Raw genomic sequence first — 19,439 nt, 5'->3', positions numbered from 1 at the left:
GTTGAAAAAAATGTGGGTGAGAGTCTTGTGGGTACTTCTCTGATGAATGATAAGTCTAAAGACACATCAAATGCTCGGGCGGACTTGACAAAACTGAACATTCGGAAAAATATATGATTGAAAAAGAATGGAAACAAGTTCCATAAACCCCATCCACCTTACTCGTTCACGAAACCTGACCGCATTCATTTTTGTAAGTTTATAAGAAATGTGAAACTGCCAGATGGGTTTGGATCTAACATCGGTAAGAAAGTGAATGAAACCAATACTAACATTATTGGGTTGAAATCTCATGATTATCACATTCTTATGCAACGTTTGTTACCCGTTGGAGTTAAAGGTCTTTTGGGGAAAGGTGTTTATACACCAATAATAGAGCTTTGTATGTTTTTAAGCAACTTTGCTAAAGAACATTGTCGGTGAAGGATATGAAAGAAGCGAAACCAGCCATTATTAAAATATTGTGCAAATTAGAAGTGATCTATCCTCCTGCGTTTTTTGACATTATGGTTCATTTAGTTTTGCATTTACCTGATGAAGCAATTTCTGGAGGCCCAATATGTATGAGATGGATGGATCCCTTTGAAAGGTATATGAAAAAACTAAAAAACTATGTCAGAAACAAGGCGAGGCCGGAAGGTTCTATAGTTGAGGGTTATGTCGCTGAAGAGGCATTATCATTTTGTTTGATGTACCTTGAAGATGTTGAGACTCGATCCAATCGCCTTGAAAGAAACGAGGATGTTATCATAGAAGAAACAAAGTTATGGGTGTTTCAGTCTAAGTGTCGACCGACTAGCGGAAGGAAAATAAAAAATCTCAGTCTAGAGGAGAGAAAACGTCTACATTGGTTTGTGCTTGATAATTGTAAGGAAATCAGAAAGTATATTGCATAAATGTTCTTATCTTTTAATTCATTGTCTTTTTTAATTTCGCATTTTTACTATATATATATATATATATATATATATATATATATATATATATATATATATATATTTTCATTAATGTAGTGAATTAAAATCATTACATCCTGAAAGTGATGAAAAAATCGAATTTCCTAAATGGTTCCTTCATAAGGTCTATGATATGCAAAAACAAAAATCTCCAGAGTTTAATAAGGAGTTATCGGCTCTTTCAATCGGTGTGCATGCGCATGCCTTTACTTACACCGCTTGCGACGATTTGTATAGTGACGACAAAAGTAATCTGTTGCGACGGGGCTATGGAGACAAACGTTATAGGGACGACTTGTCGTTGCCAATATCTATAGGAACGACTTTAGTATCTATAGAGACGACAATTGTCGTCCCTATAGGTCTCGTTTCTTGTAGTGAAATTGGATTTAAGCAATTGGTGTAAACGTACATATCTGAGCATTTGTGGCGAAGGTGATGTTACAACTGATTTTTTTGTTGCATATTCATTTTGTTCGCTTAATACCCCAACATGGGAAAGTCAGGTTTTTGTACCCAGAAAGAAAGAAGTAAGGTATTCAATATTTAACTTATTTAACAAATTCTCATCTCTCCGATCCATGTATTTTACTCTTCATTTTTTTTTTCAAAAATGTTATTGACATTCATTGACCTTATATAGGTAATACGAGAGCTGAGTGGGATGATTTTCACAAGTGGCCCCGAACTTTGCAATAATTTTGTCAAGTGTGGAGGACTTAAAGTCGTTTATAAAAGGTATCACCTAAAATTAATACCACGTTCCCATTAATTTTAAAGAATCTTTATTGGTTGGTTTTGGTGACATTTTATTTACTTATTAGATATGCCAAAAGGCAAGAAATGGCAACATATTTTTATTGGTTTGTTTATTATAGCATCATACTCTCAATATTTTACTATCACAACATTGTAACTTTTCATAAAACTATAAACTTCAGCAACAAATAGCAAAATACTTTCCTTGGTTGTTAACTATATACAACATCATACTTTCAAGTTTGTGAAATCAGATTTTTGGTTTTATGTGCAATTGGTGTAAATGTATAGATATGGGCATTTGTGGCATTAATGATATGTTATAATCAATTTTTTGTTACAGATTCATTATGTTCCCTTATTAAGCCTACAAGGAAAATTTACGGGTTTTAATTAGTTTTGGTTGTTGCTGTGTAGTTCTTCTACGTTTGGTTTTTGAAGGTAATGTAGAATGATCATTTTGCTACTTTTAGAGAAATTTTGTTTTTCTTTTTTGATGATGCTTTTTGAAATTAATTAGGATTTATCACGTTTGACTGCTAAGAATTTGATGCTTTATTATCTAAAAAGGGAAAAATGTACTTGGTTTAACGATTTACACTTACAGGTGTCATGGGTGTATTGTTGTAACCCTCCACGAAGTGCTGTTTCACATTGATTATCTGCAAAGATTCACAGGTTTTTAAAATGTTGTTTTGTCCTCCTAATTGTAGAAAATGAAGGAGATCAAGATTGTATTCATATATTGTTCATTTACACTTACATTCCCCTCAGTTGTCATAATGGAAAACAAAGGTAGTAGAAAAAGTCCGACTTCCCCCTCGTGATTTCCTCCTGTCACTCTAACTTATTTCGAATTTATTGAATCTCTGCAGAACCATCAGAAAGAAGTTAGCCCCAGGGAAAAGTACACTGTTATTGTGAAGGTATTCATATGTTAGCAAAGTGAAGAATATATAAAACTAAAGGTTTCAAGCTGCCATGGATACTTTTTTACAAGAGGAAGAAACACTTTCCGCCATGGCTGTTAATCGGGAATTTGCTCTGGCTATTTTAAAAAAGACTAAATGGAATCAAGCAGGATTAGGGTTTTAACTAAGAACTGAAAAGCAACACAGAATCAGAGAGAATAAATACAGTATACAAATCCATGGAGAGAATCTTTGATGATCTTGTGCTCTGAAATCGAGAAAGCAAGGAATGAGAGATCGCAACCCTTAGGGCCAAAACCCTAAAAACTGATATTTTATAGTTACCTTTATTTTCCACGAGTGAATATATGCGCTATTTCTGGCCTTTTTTTCTCAATAAAAACAAATGACAAAAGATAAAGTTTTGATGCATGTGGCCGGTCAAATTAGGGGTGCAAATGAGCCGAGTCGAGCCCGAGCCTGGCTAGGCTCGGCTCGGGCTCGTTTAAGTTATATGAGGCTCGAGCTCGAGCTCGGCTCGATTCGAGCTTTCTATTATTGAGCTCGGCTCGAGTTCGTAAAAAGTTATACAAGCTCGGCTCGGGCTCGGGCTCGACTCTTTTTTATCGGGCGTGCCTAAATAAGCTTAAACTCGGCTCGAGCTCGTTAAAAAGTTCGTTTACTAATACCCGAAATTCATAATTCCCCTAATATGTTTTTATTTTAATATATATAAATAATAATAAATAATATTATATAAAGGCTCGTTTAGGCTGGCGAGCCTAATCGAGCTTTTTGACATAGGCTTGAGCTCGAGCTCGTTTAATAAACAAGCTTAATATTAAGCTCGAGTTCGGATCGGGCTCGTTTAAAATCGGTTTCGAGTCGAGCTTTTAACGTTCCGATCTCGAGTAGCTCGCGAGTAGCTTGGCTCGTTTGCACCCCTAGGTCAAATCATGGAAAAGTTGATATATTGATTACTAGCTTATAAACTTACTAGACGAAACGCGCGCATGTTAAAAATATATTGTTAGAATATAGTTTTCAGACACCTTTTAGTTTATTCGATTCATCACTTCGAAGCCAACACAACTTAGATTGTGAAATGTCCTTATTGTCATGTCGACACATAATTTCAAGAGATGTAAGCATGATTATTCTTTTCTTGACTTCTTCTTAAAATATTTATTTTCCTCAACTATTAAATTTCATTTAGGTATGGGTCTGGGTTAACAATTATGATTACTAATGAAAGTGGAATGATGAAAGCAAATTTAAACACATTCGAAGTTGAAAAGTTTATATTATAGAGGTCTATTCGAGGTTATCAAAACTTGTGTTGACTACTTTTATGGGTTATCAAAACTTGTGTTGACTACTTTCATGGGTTATTAAAATGTAAATGAATCAAGATACAATTTTTAAGAAATAAACACACAACACCTGTACAAGATGCACTAAAGAACAATCAAAGGGATTATTAATGTCAAAAGAAAATAAAATGCATCAGACATGATGAAAATGTCAAATGGTATATTATCAAGGATGTCAAATGGTATATTATCAAGGATGGCTTTCAAATTCTTCTAATAGAGATGAACTATATATGGGTATACCAGAGGATGTCTAGATTAATTCCACTACAGTTCTACCACAATAGGCATTTTGATGATTTTGTATTCCTATATGCAACAAATACTAATGTACTTAAATTATACATTTTTCTCAGTAAAGCATCATACTTCTAAAGTACAATGCCTAAATTCTCATATTTTCAGCAAGACTAAGTATGTTACACATTCTCTTGACACATGTGTTGTAACTAAAATAATGTAAAAATAGCTTAATGATCAATTCACAAGGGCCGTGATTATCACGGCCTGAATAAGTTTACTAGTATATATATATATATATATATATATATATATATATATATATGTGTGTGTGTGTGTGTGTGTGTGTGTGTGAAACCCTTTTCTTAAACATTAAGTTGTCCACGTCTATAAGAAACTTCCCCACCGACCACTCTTCATGCCTCCGTCAGTTAGTAGTAAGCTGTTTGCCTGCTCGCTTGCCTGCTTAAACGTCTCTTGGTCCCTATATCAGTTGACATGACATTGGGATTATAGAAACGACATCGTTTTGCTACTAATGAAAACATCTTGCCTGCTTGCTTCCGGTCAGCCTGACCTCACGATGAGGCAGAAGACTTAGAGGTGGGTTTTTCTTCTTGGCGGCGACGTGGCGTTGTTTCCCAAAGCTGATTGCCACTATTGTATCTCCTTTTCTGCCACCTCCCCTGATTGCGATTGAGTCACCCTCTTGACTTCCTCTTCACGTCGACTTCATTTGACTTCCTCTTCAAGCCGACTTCATCTTCATTCTGTATTTAAGGTCTATATAATTTCATATGTTTCTGGTTAATTGTTTTTTTTAGGATTCAAGCTAATGTCAATTCGATATCGGCCTAATTTCTGCATCAACTGCCAAGAGCCCTAAATAAGAATCAGGTACCCATATAATTTTTTCTCCAATTGGGTTCTAAATTTCTAAATGTGTCTTGCTTGCTTCTAGGGTTTGTCGTCTGTTATCCCAACTGGTAAGTTTCTTTTCATTAATTTTAGTTTCTTTCCACCCTTTAATGTGTTATTGGGTTTCACTCCAAGTTGAATTGTTTGGGGCTTGTCATACAATTTGGTATGGTTGTGAAGTGCAAATGATTCTGTGTTATAAAATGTTGGTTGTATCTAAGACTTTTGGTGGAGAGGTGAAGGTATACTCTCCCCTATCAAACTACATTTTTTGGATTTGTTATTTAAGATGATCTGATAGGGGTTGGGTTTAGGATCGTAGATGAGCATGGTAACCACACACACAAAGGATTTTGCCAATTGAGAACAAATTTAGATGATTTTCGTGTAAATAAAAGAAGAGCTTTTCTTTCCAGTTTGGCTGCCTCTTTCACACCTTCTTCATGCTTACCTCAGGTTAAGGCACAAGTTGACAAAATCGGCAGTCATTCATACCTCAGACCGAGGCACGAGAATTCACTGTGGGTTTTGCTTCCTTGGCGGCATTAACTTAAGCACCTTGCTCCCTCCTACTTCCCCTTTGACCGCCACCTTGCTTGATTGTTGCCAACTTACTCTCTATAGCTTTCTCTATTGACCAGACCTACTGATTAGATAACCGCTTCTATCTGAATTCTTCTTATTAAAGATATGATTTCCATCTCCCCAAAAAATTCGGTATACACCAATTTTTTGGCGTCTTTTTATTGGATTTTTTTTTATCGATTTTACTCCAAAGTATTCTTTTGATTTTAGGGTTCCTAAATTTTTATATTTTTTTTAATGTTTCATTGATGATTTGTGTATTAGATTTTGAAATCATAGGAGGAAGTTTGCAAATCGCATTTTAATTTCATCTTTGCTTCTTCTTGTCTCTTCCTCTTTAATCTCAATTTTACCATTCACAACTTATGGGTTTAATTTTGACGTTGGTCAATTATTACTAGGTCCCCAGGTCATCTGTCGATGCTGAAGAGTTTCTTCACCTGTACTCAAGTTAGGCACAAGATATTAGGTTTTAGTTTTCGTTTGTTTGAGTAGAAACAAATTTATGGATCTTTCTTTGAAAATCAGCCTTCATTCTTTTTCCACACTTTTTCCTTTGTGTATAAGACAGGGATAAAGAAGATGGGTGATGGAAAAGAGTTCATTTTGTTGTTAAGGACACAAGTAAGTGGCAGAAAAGTTACGTTTTTTAAGCAGAAAAATCACTATGAAATGGTTTTTTATCCGGTTTTAACAACGGTAACAATTTTACAATATGTTGTAGGTAAGAAATTCAACAAACATGGGGAAAATAAATTAAGTCCTTCCTCCTAAGTCCTTAGATGGTAAGGTTAGTTTCAATTTTGCAGATATTGGTTTTGAATGTTTCGGTAAGTTTATTATATTATCATGTTATGATTATTAAGTCTCAAAGTCGTTAGAATGGGGTAATCAGTTAAATATTGTTAATTAGTTGTACCTTTTTTCATGTTAGACTATTCATATGCATTTAATATCCTTTTCTATTTGTTTGATAGAAATGACAACCACCTTAACCACTTTAGTAGTCTAATGATATTGGCCAAATCAAGCTAAAACAATTCCGCTATGTAATTACACTTAAAATGAATAATAATTAGACATCTTTATGCAACAATTTTCGTTGTCCTACTATGTGATTATCCATCAGGTTCTAGAACTTAAAACAACAGTTGTACTTGAATCATATTGCTAGGTAACATATCTAATAAAAACATAGGTATTATTATGAGTCGAGTTATGTAGTCAAGTAGTACAAGGTGGTTTTGCAACAATTTATTAGCTAAATTAAGAATTTTTGTCAAGTCAAAGTGGAACTTCATTAATTCTTTTTACTAAATTTATCTATAGACACATGAAAGAAACTGAATAAACATTGCAAATCATAAATACAATGTTGTTCTACCATCAAAAAAAAAAAAAAAAAAAAAAAAAAAAAAAAAAAAAACCTAAAGGCAAGAAAGTTTGATTCTTGGCAGATCTGCATGTTCACCATTGAAGCTTTCCATTAAAACATTGCATGACAACTTTGTGTGACAATCATACTTATATTCTCTATTCTTGATAAATTGTGGTCTTTTCTGATATCTTCTCGCAAAAAATTAGCAACGTACTTAAACTTATCTTTGTATGTAGCATGAACCAATCCGCCTTGTTCTCGCATTGTCTTTTCATTGATGTTTGTGAGCCAGAAGATTATTTTTATGTTTAATACAATTCTTGACAACCAGGAAACTACCTTGTGATCCCTCAAGTTTACCAAAGTACCCTCCAAGTAACGAATATGAAGCTATAGAATAATGAAAAAAAGGTAAAATCTCTTGAGCGGTAAGTTTTTGGTAGTGTTTTGTATGATAAAATAACGGAAGGAGTGGAATGATCTATTCCATTTGAATGTTTGTTTTGATGGATGGAATGGAATAGCTCTTTCACAAAATAATAGTTATTTTTTTTGTTGAATTGGTTATAGAAGTGATCATTCCTTATTCTTTTTAAAGTTCTGGTCCTTGTTGGGGGTTTTATAACACTTTTGGTCCTTGCTTGAAGTAAAATGACTATTTTACCCTCCTCTCCCAACGTCATTTCCCTTTGCTTTCCTGTTTAATTTATAATTTATAAAAAATGTGAATTTAAATTAATAAATATTATTTATAAAAAACTACTTGCGAGTTTCTAATAATCTAGAATCTTGAAGTAATAACAACTCTTGCTTGGTCAATGGCAGATGGAACAAGTTACTCGTTGAATTCAATTATAAAGAAATAAGAAATGCAGAACGGTTGTATTGTTCACTAAAATTTCATTTATTATTATCAAGGCATTGTACTTTGGATTTTTGGTCACGTTATTTATGTTGGATCCACATTTGGTTTTAAATAGTTAGCATTGTACGTGAGGATTTAACCATATCATTTTAATGAAGTTGGTCCCACCTGATACTTTGCAGTTTCATGAATGTCCAACAAGAGCTACAAAAAACTTGGCAAATGAAGCATTTTTGGCTGCTTAGCCGTAGAGGAACTTTTATGGTGACTTATAACTTGATAATTTCATATCCTATTTATCTTTCTATTGCCACCAATAGAATTGATACCATAATTTTCTAGAAACAGTAAAAGTATTCCAAAAGTGTGAATTTAGACAAAGCACAGTGCCTTTTACAAGATTTTTTTATTAGTATTATGTTATTTATGATGTTAAATTCCATTCAAGATAATGCCATTTCTCGAAACATTCAAAACTTCAGAAAAAGTGATTTTTTACCGAGTACAATGCTATTATAGATAATCTTGATAAATATAATTCCATTTATGTTTTAAAATTGTAAAAATAGCATGTGTTCTACCAGAAATAGTCAACAACAAAAAAAAATGAATCTTAACAAAGTGCAATGCTATTTAACACATTTTCAATAAAATACAAATGACGTTAAATTCTAGAAAGTACCATGAACTTTTCAGAAACACATTTCAGTTGATATAGGTGCACTCTTGTATCTAGATTTGTCAATGTTCCAAGGTTATCATCATTTTATCTTTTTTTGTAGAATCTTTAATATCAATATCTAAACAAGTATGCACATTGTCAGGTAGACAAGTATCATCAAATGTTTTAGGAGTATGTAAACTTTATCTATCACATACAAATATCATCAAATAGTTTAGAAAAAAATTTCAATTTTATAAAATAACAGACTAATGTGCAATATACAAGTGCTTAAAATTTATGTTTAAAATAACAACCTACTTAAAATTTATGTTTAAAATAACAACCTACTTAGATTTTCGAAAGACTACAAGCAAAAGAAATGACCGTATACCCTTTATAAGTTGGTTATAACCTATGTAACGATATAAATATCAGGAAAAAATAGATATATTACAAGACAACAATTACACAAAATCGTTCCATACTTCAATATACATCATCAAGACAAACAAAAACCACAACACCACTACAAAAATAGAATAAAACCACTCACACATGTAAATAAACGAAACTTAACTCATCTGAAACCTTGTAAGACTATACGTTACACGTCATTTTGAAAATTCCAAAATTACCCTTTGTGGGCCGTGCTCAGCATGGTCCGTTTAAATTCACTAGTATATATATAAAATTTGAGCTGTTACACATCGCGTATTCAAAACGTGAGAGTTGATTTTGTTTCCTTTTTATGTTATTTTCTTTTCTTGGATGAATATACAAACGAACAATCCTTACACGTTTCATGTATCTGGTTCTTACCCAAGTTGGCGGCGACATATCATCATTTTGGTTAGTTTTTCAATTCAAACTTTCTCTACATTAATTAGTTTTCTATATGTTTTTATTTCCTTATATTTTGTAGAAGTTGTGATGTTACTGTTACTTGAATCAAAATTGATACTTATTTGTTCGTTTCACACATTCTAATTTGGGGATTCTAGGGAGTTTTGACTCATTTACTGATAAATAAGTCATTATTTTATAAATATTAATAAGTAAAATAAATAAATTAATATTTATCTAAAGAGGTGCCCCATGCATCGAACATGTAAATTGGTCAACATCACCTCAAAACATGGTTAAGTATTTATACACTATTCTAAACGTATATATTCAAATCGCTAAATCATTGTTTAAATTATTTACTAAGTTGAATTTGGATTGTTTTTACATGGAAACATTGATGCTAAAAAAGTTAGATATTCCATTTACAGCAGGCACTAATCTACCTGATATTATTCTGTCGTGACCTCTATGTGTTCGATAAAATGCATCAATGAAAAAATAGTTCATAATCTTTTACATTAACTTCTCTTTGTTTCTTATTCTTTTCAGAACTATATAAATTAATTTAGATGGGTTGGACATACTTTTCATAAATTGGCAATGTGGATTTTTCTTGCAAATTGCAATGGATTCCGCATATTTGTGTTAACACAAATATGCAGAATCGCCGCTATTGCTCGCGAAAGTCGCCGCTAATACCTTTACCGGCGACACGTCCCTGCTATTGAGTCGCTGCTACTAATTTATCGCTATTGCTCAAAAAGTTGCCGCTAATGTTCACTGTCGCCGCTAATGATACGCGTCGCCGCTAATGATAATGTCGCCGCTATTGGCTTTTTTAATTTTTTTTTAAAAGCAGTCATTTTCAGTTGTCAAAAAACCGATACATAATAACGTTAAATGCAGAAAAACCGATACGTTAAATGCAGAACAACGATTACATAACATTCAAGTTTTATAATACCATACATACACCAAAATAAATAACAAAATTCCTATAAATTTTTGTCGTACTACAATCTCTAATAAAAGATAAAAACTAGTACGACGTGTCGTCATCACCGCTACCCTCGTTCCCTTCTATAAGTTTCATAGTATTCTCCGAATTGTTGGACATTGGTAGAAGATTCTCCAACTACATAGTAAATAACAACATATAAACTTGTAATTTAACCTATTAACTTAAACCAAACTAAAAACTACCAAATGATAAGAAAACTACCGATTACCAATTTATTTATATATCAACAAACCAACTAACTACATTAACCTTCTAAATTAAACCAACAATCAAACTAACAGACCAACAAACTAATATTTACCAATTTATCGACAAATACACATTACATAGGAACTATCATAGTAATTTACTTTAAATAACAGTTTCAATAATAACATCCTACTTGTTTTTTGCTACTTTTTTCCATTATGACATTGTAGTTTACACATTGCATACAAATACACTCCAAATTGCATACAAATACACACATATATACATTATACACATATGCATACTTTTTATACACATAAAACAACCATCAACACACTCCAAATTGCATACAATACACACATACATACATTATACACATATATGCATACCTTTTATAAACATAAAACAACCATCAACACACTCCAAATTGTTTATAAATACATACATACATACATTATACACATATAGACATACTTTTTATACACATAAAACAACATCAACACAATCCAAATTGCATACAAATACATATATACATACATTATACACATATATACGTACATTTTATACATGCACATATATGAAATACACACACACACACACATATATATATATATATATATATATATACACACACACAAAAATGCACACATAGTCTTCAATGTTGCAACAGTGGAGAAGAATCTATGATGAAACAATTTTGTGCAATTAATCAAAAATACAAGTAGAAATCGACATTAAAAGAGAAGGAAAAGAAGAAATGAAGGAAGAAAACACAAACCACAGAGGAAATCGAAATGTCTTCTAGCATCGTCGATATGTCTTCTAGCCTCTGGGAAACTCGATTGAGCAAAAATCTTCGAAGAGAATGGATAAAAACATAGACAAATGAAAGCTGTGAAAGCAGAAAGGGGTTGTTATTTGCGTCGACCTTTAGCGGCGACATCAATAGCGGCGACAATTAGCCTTTAGCGGCGACAACTAACGAGGGAACTTATGCCGCGTCTTTTTTTCGAGCTTTAGCGGCGACTATTTTCGACCTTTAGCAACGACAAATTGTCGCCGGTATTGCTTTTGTGCGAAAACGAGGTCCCAACCGTTGGATTATATACTTGATCGGACGGCTAAGGTTTACCAGAAGGGGATAACGCGGATTCAGGCAACAAGGCATTAGCAGCGACACAATTAGCGGCGACAAAGGCTTTTAGCGGCGAAATAATATTACGTTGCCGCTAAAAGCTTTTGTCCCCGCTAATTGTGTCGCCGCTAATGCATTGATTTCTTGTAGTGGTTGTTTACTATTTTACTAGAACTAGAAAATAGTGGTACGCATTCTGTTGTGGTTTTTTGTGATCGGAAATGAATCATATGTATTGAAATAAAGTTAAAGAAAGAGTTTTAATTGGTCAATATTGTTGACTATTTAAAGTAAGTGGATCCCAATGGCATTCTGTCAGAATTTTCATGAAAACGGTTAAGTTAGATTTTTCTTCATATCAGAATGCAAACATCTGTTCATTCTATGAGAATATAAATATTACATAAAACATGTGTTGCTAGTAATGCTGACAGAATACATGTATACATGTTTTAGAATGTTTATACATACGGAAGAAAAGACTATGATTTAAATGCATTTTGTAATGTATTCTGTTAGAATTTATTTGTATAAATGCATTCTGTTAGAATGTCTTTGAAAATGTTTGTTAACAATAAGTATATTTGCTTAACTGATAATACTAACGAGTAATACATCTTATTCTTTCAGAATGACATGGAGAAAAAATTCAATATTGATCATACAAAAGAAAGATTTGGAATCGAGTTCAACAACAAGTATATTTGCAAAGAATTATATTTTTATGATAATTCATCACATTTTCGTAAAAATAGTTGGAATCAAGTGGATTAGCTGGACCATTGAAGAAGATCAAGTTTATTTGTTCAAAAATTGTATATTCAAGAATTTTATTCATTTTTTATGATATTCTGTTAGAATATGTATAACTATATTAAAATGTATATAAAACTATTAGTTTGTAAGAATATGTATGAATTTCTAGTTAATTTCGGATGTATATTATGAATAAAATCATAGACCCTCATTCTAACTTAGATGTATATGAATAATATGTAGAATTCTTAAATCAGGTTAATTATCAAAAATATATGCATTAGAAATATATTCTGCAAGAATAAATTTGAAAATATCTTTAGATGTTTATGGTTGGCATTTTGTGACAGAATAAAATCGGATTTTTAAATTTGAAATAATTTAAAATATTCAAATTTAAAAAAAAAGGGAATTAATTATCCCTTAAAATCCGAAAATTTCCTTTATTAATATAGGTTAATTGACCAAAATGCTCTTATGTTGAAATTTTTATGATTATATGGTATATGTTATCCTATTGTGATATCATAGACTCTCATATCATGACCATGTATTTTATTCTTTCTGTTGGTCCAGATTTATGCTTACGAGTACACAATAGATGTTAGGAACATTTGAACCTAACCATATATATATATATATATATATATATATATATATATATATATATATATATATATATATATATATATATATAACTTTATCCAACATATTTTCTAATTTATATTTAACCTTCGTATACTTTTCAAAATATGTGCCTAAATCCTTCCTTTTTAGTATTTTATTATCATTTTAAATTCTCATTTTTAACAATTAACTATTATACCCCCATTGATAAATATAAGTTTATATCATGAACTTTCGTAATAGCATATTGACCAAAATTATTATTTTGATGAATCTTTAATAAGTTAAAAACTATAAATAACTAAATAGTTAATTTCTATTAAAACAATTTCGCACTCTCATCGCTTCTATTTTCACCCGTAAAGCTTGAAAGAGGTAAAAGTCAAAATCTTTCTTTAAGAAATAGTCAAACCAAAGTTCTCGTATTCAATGATAAAGAAAAACCACACAAAACACAATCAATGGACATTGTCTTTCAAAGAAAAATAGCATAACGAACAAAAAAAACATATAAAAGGGACCAATTATTTGCACAAACTTCTTTCACATAGAGCCTAATACTGCCCTGGTACCACGAGATTTTCTATTCTTTCGACATCCCCTGAAATACATAATATTATTAGCATTGTATAAGCATTGATATCATTTTCATGAAATAAAACAAAGGAAATGGAAAATATGAGTAACCTTTTAGAGGTGGATGTTTTACTTAGATCTGAACCTTGAGGTGCAAGATTCTTGAATATCTTTTCAAGGTGAACGTACTTACCACATCGCCCATACTTGTGCCTTCTTCTAGACTTATCTGTTGGTTTAATTATATTAAAAGAAATATTTTGATCTTTACCTCTTTCAAGATTCAATGTTGAAAATAGAAGAGACGAGAGTGCATAATTACTTGAATAGGATTTAATTATTTAGATATCTATAGTAATCAATTGTTAAAAACAATTAATTGTAAAATATGTTAAAAATGCTTCAACTACAAAAGGTATAGATTATATTTTATATTTAGATTTATAAACATGATATTTTTGATTTTTAATAAAAGCATACACAAAATTCTCTTTTATTTTAATGTGGCCTCTTAACTTTCTTTTGTAGGATATTGATTGCTTTCGTTTTTTTTAAGATTAAAATATTTGTGAAATGTTTAACCAAAACGTATCATTGACATGATAAGAAAAAAAAAAGTGAAAACCCAACATACATATCGCACGAGGTGTCGACATAGCAGGAGAAGCTTCAATAGTGGTGTTGTTACCAGCCAAAAAGTGTGATTCCACATTTACTATCTGCAAGAATCACAGGTAGGATGTAGATCAAGATTGTATTACATCATTGTACTTTCATAAAACTATCAATTTTACAAAAATAGTAGCAATGTACTTTCATTCATTTGGTTACTATAGCATCATACTTTCAAGTTTGTGAAATAAGGAATTTGAATTTATGCAATTGGTGTAAATGCTTAGATATGGGCATTTTTGGCATAACTGAGTGATATGTTATAACTACTTTTTTGTTGCTTATTTATTTTGTACTGTTAATAAGCTAACATGGAAAAGTCAAGCATTTCTAACAAGAAAGAAAGAAGTAAGGTATGCAAGATTAAACTTATTTAACAAATTCTCATTTCTCTAATCAATGTATTTCACTCTTTTTTATTTTTCAAAAAATTTATTCACACTCGTTGACCTTAGGGGCAAGCACTTGGACCCCGGATCGGGAACCGGACCTTGTAAGCCTCAACACACCACAAGGAAAAAGGCCATTACCGGCGACAAAAGTCGCCGGTAAAAGTCCCAAAACCACATAGTTTTACATAATACATAAGAAGGTGAAATTCACATACTTTTACATACATATACCACATATACACCAAATACAAATACACACAAAATAACATCCTATTTAAACCAAATACACATAATTTCACATATATACATAATAACATCCTATTTATACCAAATACAAAAGTTTCACAATCATATATCACATTTACAACAAACATACATACATTCACATACACACAATAACATTCTACTTATAACAAATACATATAATTTCTACTAATATACCACATATACATCAAACACACATACATTGGAATATATATACCAAATTCACATATATTCAAACAAATACAAAATATACAATCCAATTTTCACATATGACAAGTATCACATAATTTCACATATAAATACAAGCTTGAAGCTATACAACTAATTGCAATTAAATAACCACAAACAAAAAATTGAATAACTTGCTTCTAATCCAAAACAATACCACCAAAAACAAGAATATAAACAATTTATTATCATTCAATCACTACATAAAGCTACAAATCGAAATTCATACAAAATAAAAATGAAATCATCAAAAAAAACTTACCTTTCTTCAAGAAATGGAGGTACCTAGAAATTGATCCCAAAGCTTTAACCACTTGCTTGGAACAATGCTTCTAATCCAAAACAACACCACCAAAAATAAAGAATATGAGCAATTTATTATCATTCAATCACTACAAATCGAAATTCATACAACATAAAAATGAAATCATCAAAATAAAACTTACCTTTCTTCAAGAAATGGAGGTAGAAATTGATCCCAAAGCTTTAACCACACCTAGAGACACTTGCTTGGAACAATGAGGGGAGAAATTTGCTTGAAAGAAGCAGACTGAAGAAGAAATCGGCGATATGGTGAAGGAAATTGGAAGCAAACAGAAAGGAATATGAAGAAGGGAGGTTATCTGCGTGCGTTTTTTTTTTTATCTGTGATGACCAATAGCGGCGACACCTTTAGCGGCGACGCTAGGGGCAATACTGGCGACAATCAGTAATAGCGGCGACAAACTGGAGGGAAGGGTACCGCATCATTTTTAGCAGACTATTAGCGGCGACTTTTTTGGAGTTTTAGCGGCGACATCTGTGTCGCCGGTATTAGGTTAGACCGGATAAGGCACCCCACCCATTGGATTGGATATCTCATCGAACGGTTGAGATGCAATAGAGGGGGAAAGTGCGGATTCGGGTGACAACCCTTTAGCGGCGACACTATTAGCGGCGACAAGGGGCTTTACCGGCGACTCTAGCTTGAGTCGCCGGTAAAGCCCCTTGTCGCCGCTAATAGTGTCGCCGCTAAAGGGTATATTTCTTGTAGTGACATGTCCCGTCCAAGGTCCACAATTTTTTGCAAAATAGGTCTGGTCCAAGATTAGACCCGATCCGGTTCGATCCGGACCACCTGGTAAGCCTTAATTCTCAACAGGTTTCAGTCGAAGGTCCACCAATTTCTGCAAAACTAGTTCGATCCAGTCCAAATGCTCACCCTAATTAGGTAATCCAGGAACTAAGTGGGATGATTCTCACAAGTGCACCCAAGCTTTGCAATTTGGACTAAGTGTAGAGGATTTAAAGTCGTGCGTAAATGGTATCACTTAAAATAAGTACCATGTTTGTATTTTAAAGAATCTTTATTGGTCGTTTTTTGCGACCTTTATTTACTTACTAGATATGCCAAAAAAAAAAAAAAAAAAAAAAAAGAAATAGCCAAATACTTTAATTGGTTTTTTTATTATAGTATAACACTCTTAATATTTTACTTGTACAACATCATCTTTCATAAAACTATCAATTTCAGCAAGAAATAGAAATGTATTTTCATCGGTTGTTATCTATAGCATCATACTTTCAAATTTATGAAATCAGGGATTTCGATTTTTGCAATTGGTGTAAATGTATAGAGATGAGCATTTTCAGGTTTTAATTCGCTTTTCGTTGTTGTGTAGTTCTTCTTGCCTAATTTGAAGAGCTTCTGGTAAATACTATAGTGTAAGTATTTTACTTCTAATATAATTTTAATCATGAATGTTACTTTAGAGTTTTATTTACACATTTTGATGCCTTAAAAAGGAAAAATGTACTTGGTTTAATGATTTACACTTACATTTTCCCCAGTTGTGCTCATGGAAGACGCAAGAGGTGGAGACCGAGTAAGAGTGGTGGTCTCGCTTATAGGAGGTGTCATGGGTGTGTTGTCGTAACCATCCACAATGTGCGGTTCCACAATGATTATCTGCAAAGATTCACAGGTTTTTAAAATGTTGTTTTCTTCTCCTAATTGTAGAAAATGAAGGAGATCAAGATTGTATTCTGATAGGGACGCTTACTTTTCTCTCCTCTGTCCAAATTTCAAACATAGGTTTTAGAAAAATTCCTTCTGCCCCCTCATATTCTCCTCCTATCACTCTAACTTCTTCCCCATAATGGAAACTCTGCAGAATCATCAGAAAGAAGTTAGCCCTAGGGAAAATAGCATACTGTTATTGTGAAACTATCAACCATTGATGTGAATGATGTGCTTAAAGCCAGTGTCATATGTTAATAAATTGAAGAATATAGAAAATAAAGGTTTGAGCAAGCTGCCATGGATACACTTTAACAACATGAAGAAACACAATCCGCCATGGCTGTTAATCGGGAATTTGCTCTGGGTATTTTTTTTTTTTTAAAAAGACTTAATGGAATCAAGCAGGATTAGGTTTTAACTAAGAACCGAAACAATGAACAGCAGCACAGAATAGAGAGAGACAAATACATTAAAATAAGACATCGAGAGTTGATGATCTTGTGCTCTGAAATCGAGAAAGCAATCAATGAGATATTTTCCTTAATTAGGGAGAATTTTGTATATACCCTTAATAAACATTAAAATATCATATTTGCCCGATCTAATTTTAAAATATCGTATATACCCTTTATAAATTACAAAATATCATATTTATCCAAATATAATTTTTAAATATTTTTATAATCATTTATTATAATTTAAAATCATTATAATTATAAAACAAATCTTGAATACCTATAATACCCTTACTTTTTTTTTTCTAGGATTACATGAATTAGAATATGAGAAATACAAATGGATCGATCGCAGCGGAGGACGATTCTTCCATTGCCGATGTGTTCTAGGTTTATGATGCAATTGGGTTTTTCCCTCTCAAACGTGACTTAGGTGGCTAGGTTTTAAGGACGATGAAGATTTAATTAGAGAATTATGAAATTAAATTCAGGTCTTGCCTTAAATAAGCTTGATGCGATGCACATGGTAAGACACAACCATTTTTCTTAAACTCATCCAACATAACAATTAATGATCACTCAAAATAATAACTGAAAAATAGAGAATTGCTTTTCCAGCCACAGATTGGAGGAATGTCTATGAAAATTGATTGGAGGAATGTGTGTGAAAATTATCTATTAATGGGTTCTGTAAATGGGGAACATTGTTACTGCAATTAAATTAGTCAAGAACATGAAAAACAGAAGTTAGAATGCAGCAATTTAATTGGAATCTCAAGGATGCACCGTGAATCCTTTTATACATACTTTAAGTACTATATATAATTTTTTCATTTAATCTTTATAAATTGAAGGCAAAATATTGATTAAAAGAATAATTATGTTTCGTACATGTAGATGCATGAAGAGTATAGGATGGAAAAATAATAATTTTGTTTCAATGTCTTTTCTTAAACAATAAGGATAAAAAGTTGATTAAAAGTATAATTTGGGTAAATATGATATTTTGAATATTTAGGACGGGTATAGATGATATTTTTAACTTAACCTTATAATAAGGGCATAATAGTCAACTGATTAAAATAATGATTTAAAATGATTATAAAATGTTAAAAAATAAGACTTAGGCAAATATGATATTTTGAAAGCTTATAAAGGATATATATGATATTTAAATATTAGGCCGGATAAATATGATATTTTGATGTTTATTAAGGGTATATATGAAATTTTCCCTTTTAATTATACCACTTTTATTTTCACGACTGATTATATCTTGTATTTATTGCCCTTCTCTAGGTAAAAAAATATTAATAATAAAAAGTCAGAAAAAATACCAATAAAAATTGGGAAAATGACACAAAATTTATTAGCTTTTCATTTTTTTTTTTTTTTTTTTTTTTGCGATTTTAACACCGTATCTTTTTCTATTACATTTAAGTCATAATGATTTTAATTTCTTGCATTCTGACCGGTTAACCGACTTTCTTCGGATCACACGTACTTTTAAGTCATTTTTTTTGCGATTTTGACACCGTATTTGTTTCTATTACATTTAAGTCATTACCTTTTCATGATGATGTGTCAGACGCGAAAAACACGTTTAAAAGGCACTTTGCGCTTTTTC

General features: G+C 31.8%; 1 protein-coding gene across 2 annotated transcripts; it reads right to left on the bottom strand.

The window, feature by feature from the left end:
• Positions 1-13,599: 13,599 nt before the first annotated feature.
• On the bottom strand, positions 13,600-17,886 carry LOC145086850 (uncharacterized). Of its 2 annotated transcripts, none has more exons than XM_079024689.1 (6): positions 17,826-17,886; positions 17,398-17,502; positions 17,175-17,303; positions 14,434-14,518; positions 13,911-14,028; positions 13,600-13,824 (listed from the first exon to the last, which is right to left on the bottom strand). In XM_079024689.1, exons 1-6 carry the CDS (start codon positions 17,838-17,840, stop codon positions 13,767-13,769), a joined length of 510 nt encoding a protein of 169 aa, XP_078880815.1. In that variant the 5' UTR covers positions 17,841-17,886; the 3' UTR covers positions 13,600-13,766. The 2 variants fall into 2 exon arrangements, with proteins under 2 accessions (XP_078880815.1, XP_078880814.1); XM_079024688.1 differs by lacking the exon at positions 17,826-17,886 and adding an exon at positions 17,570-17,620.
• Positions 17,887-19,439: the final 1,553 nt, after the last annotated feature.

The sequence above is a fragment of the Lactuca serriola genome, chromosome 2 (genome assembly GCF_051521515.1).
Source record: "Lactuca serriola cultivar US96UC23 chromosome 2, Lser_US96UC23_V15, whole genome shotgun sequence".
Taxonomy (NCBI): domain Eukaryota; kingdom Viridiplantae; phylum Streptophyta; class Magnoliopsida; order Asterales; family Asteraceae; genus Lactuca; species Lactuca serriola.
This window is presented reverse-complemented; position numbering and strand designations above follow the sequence as displayed.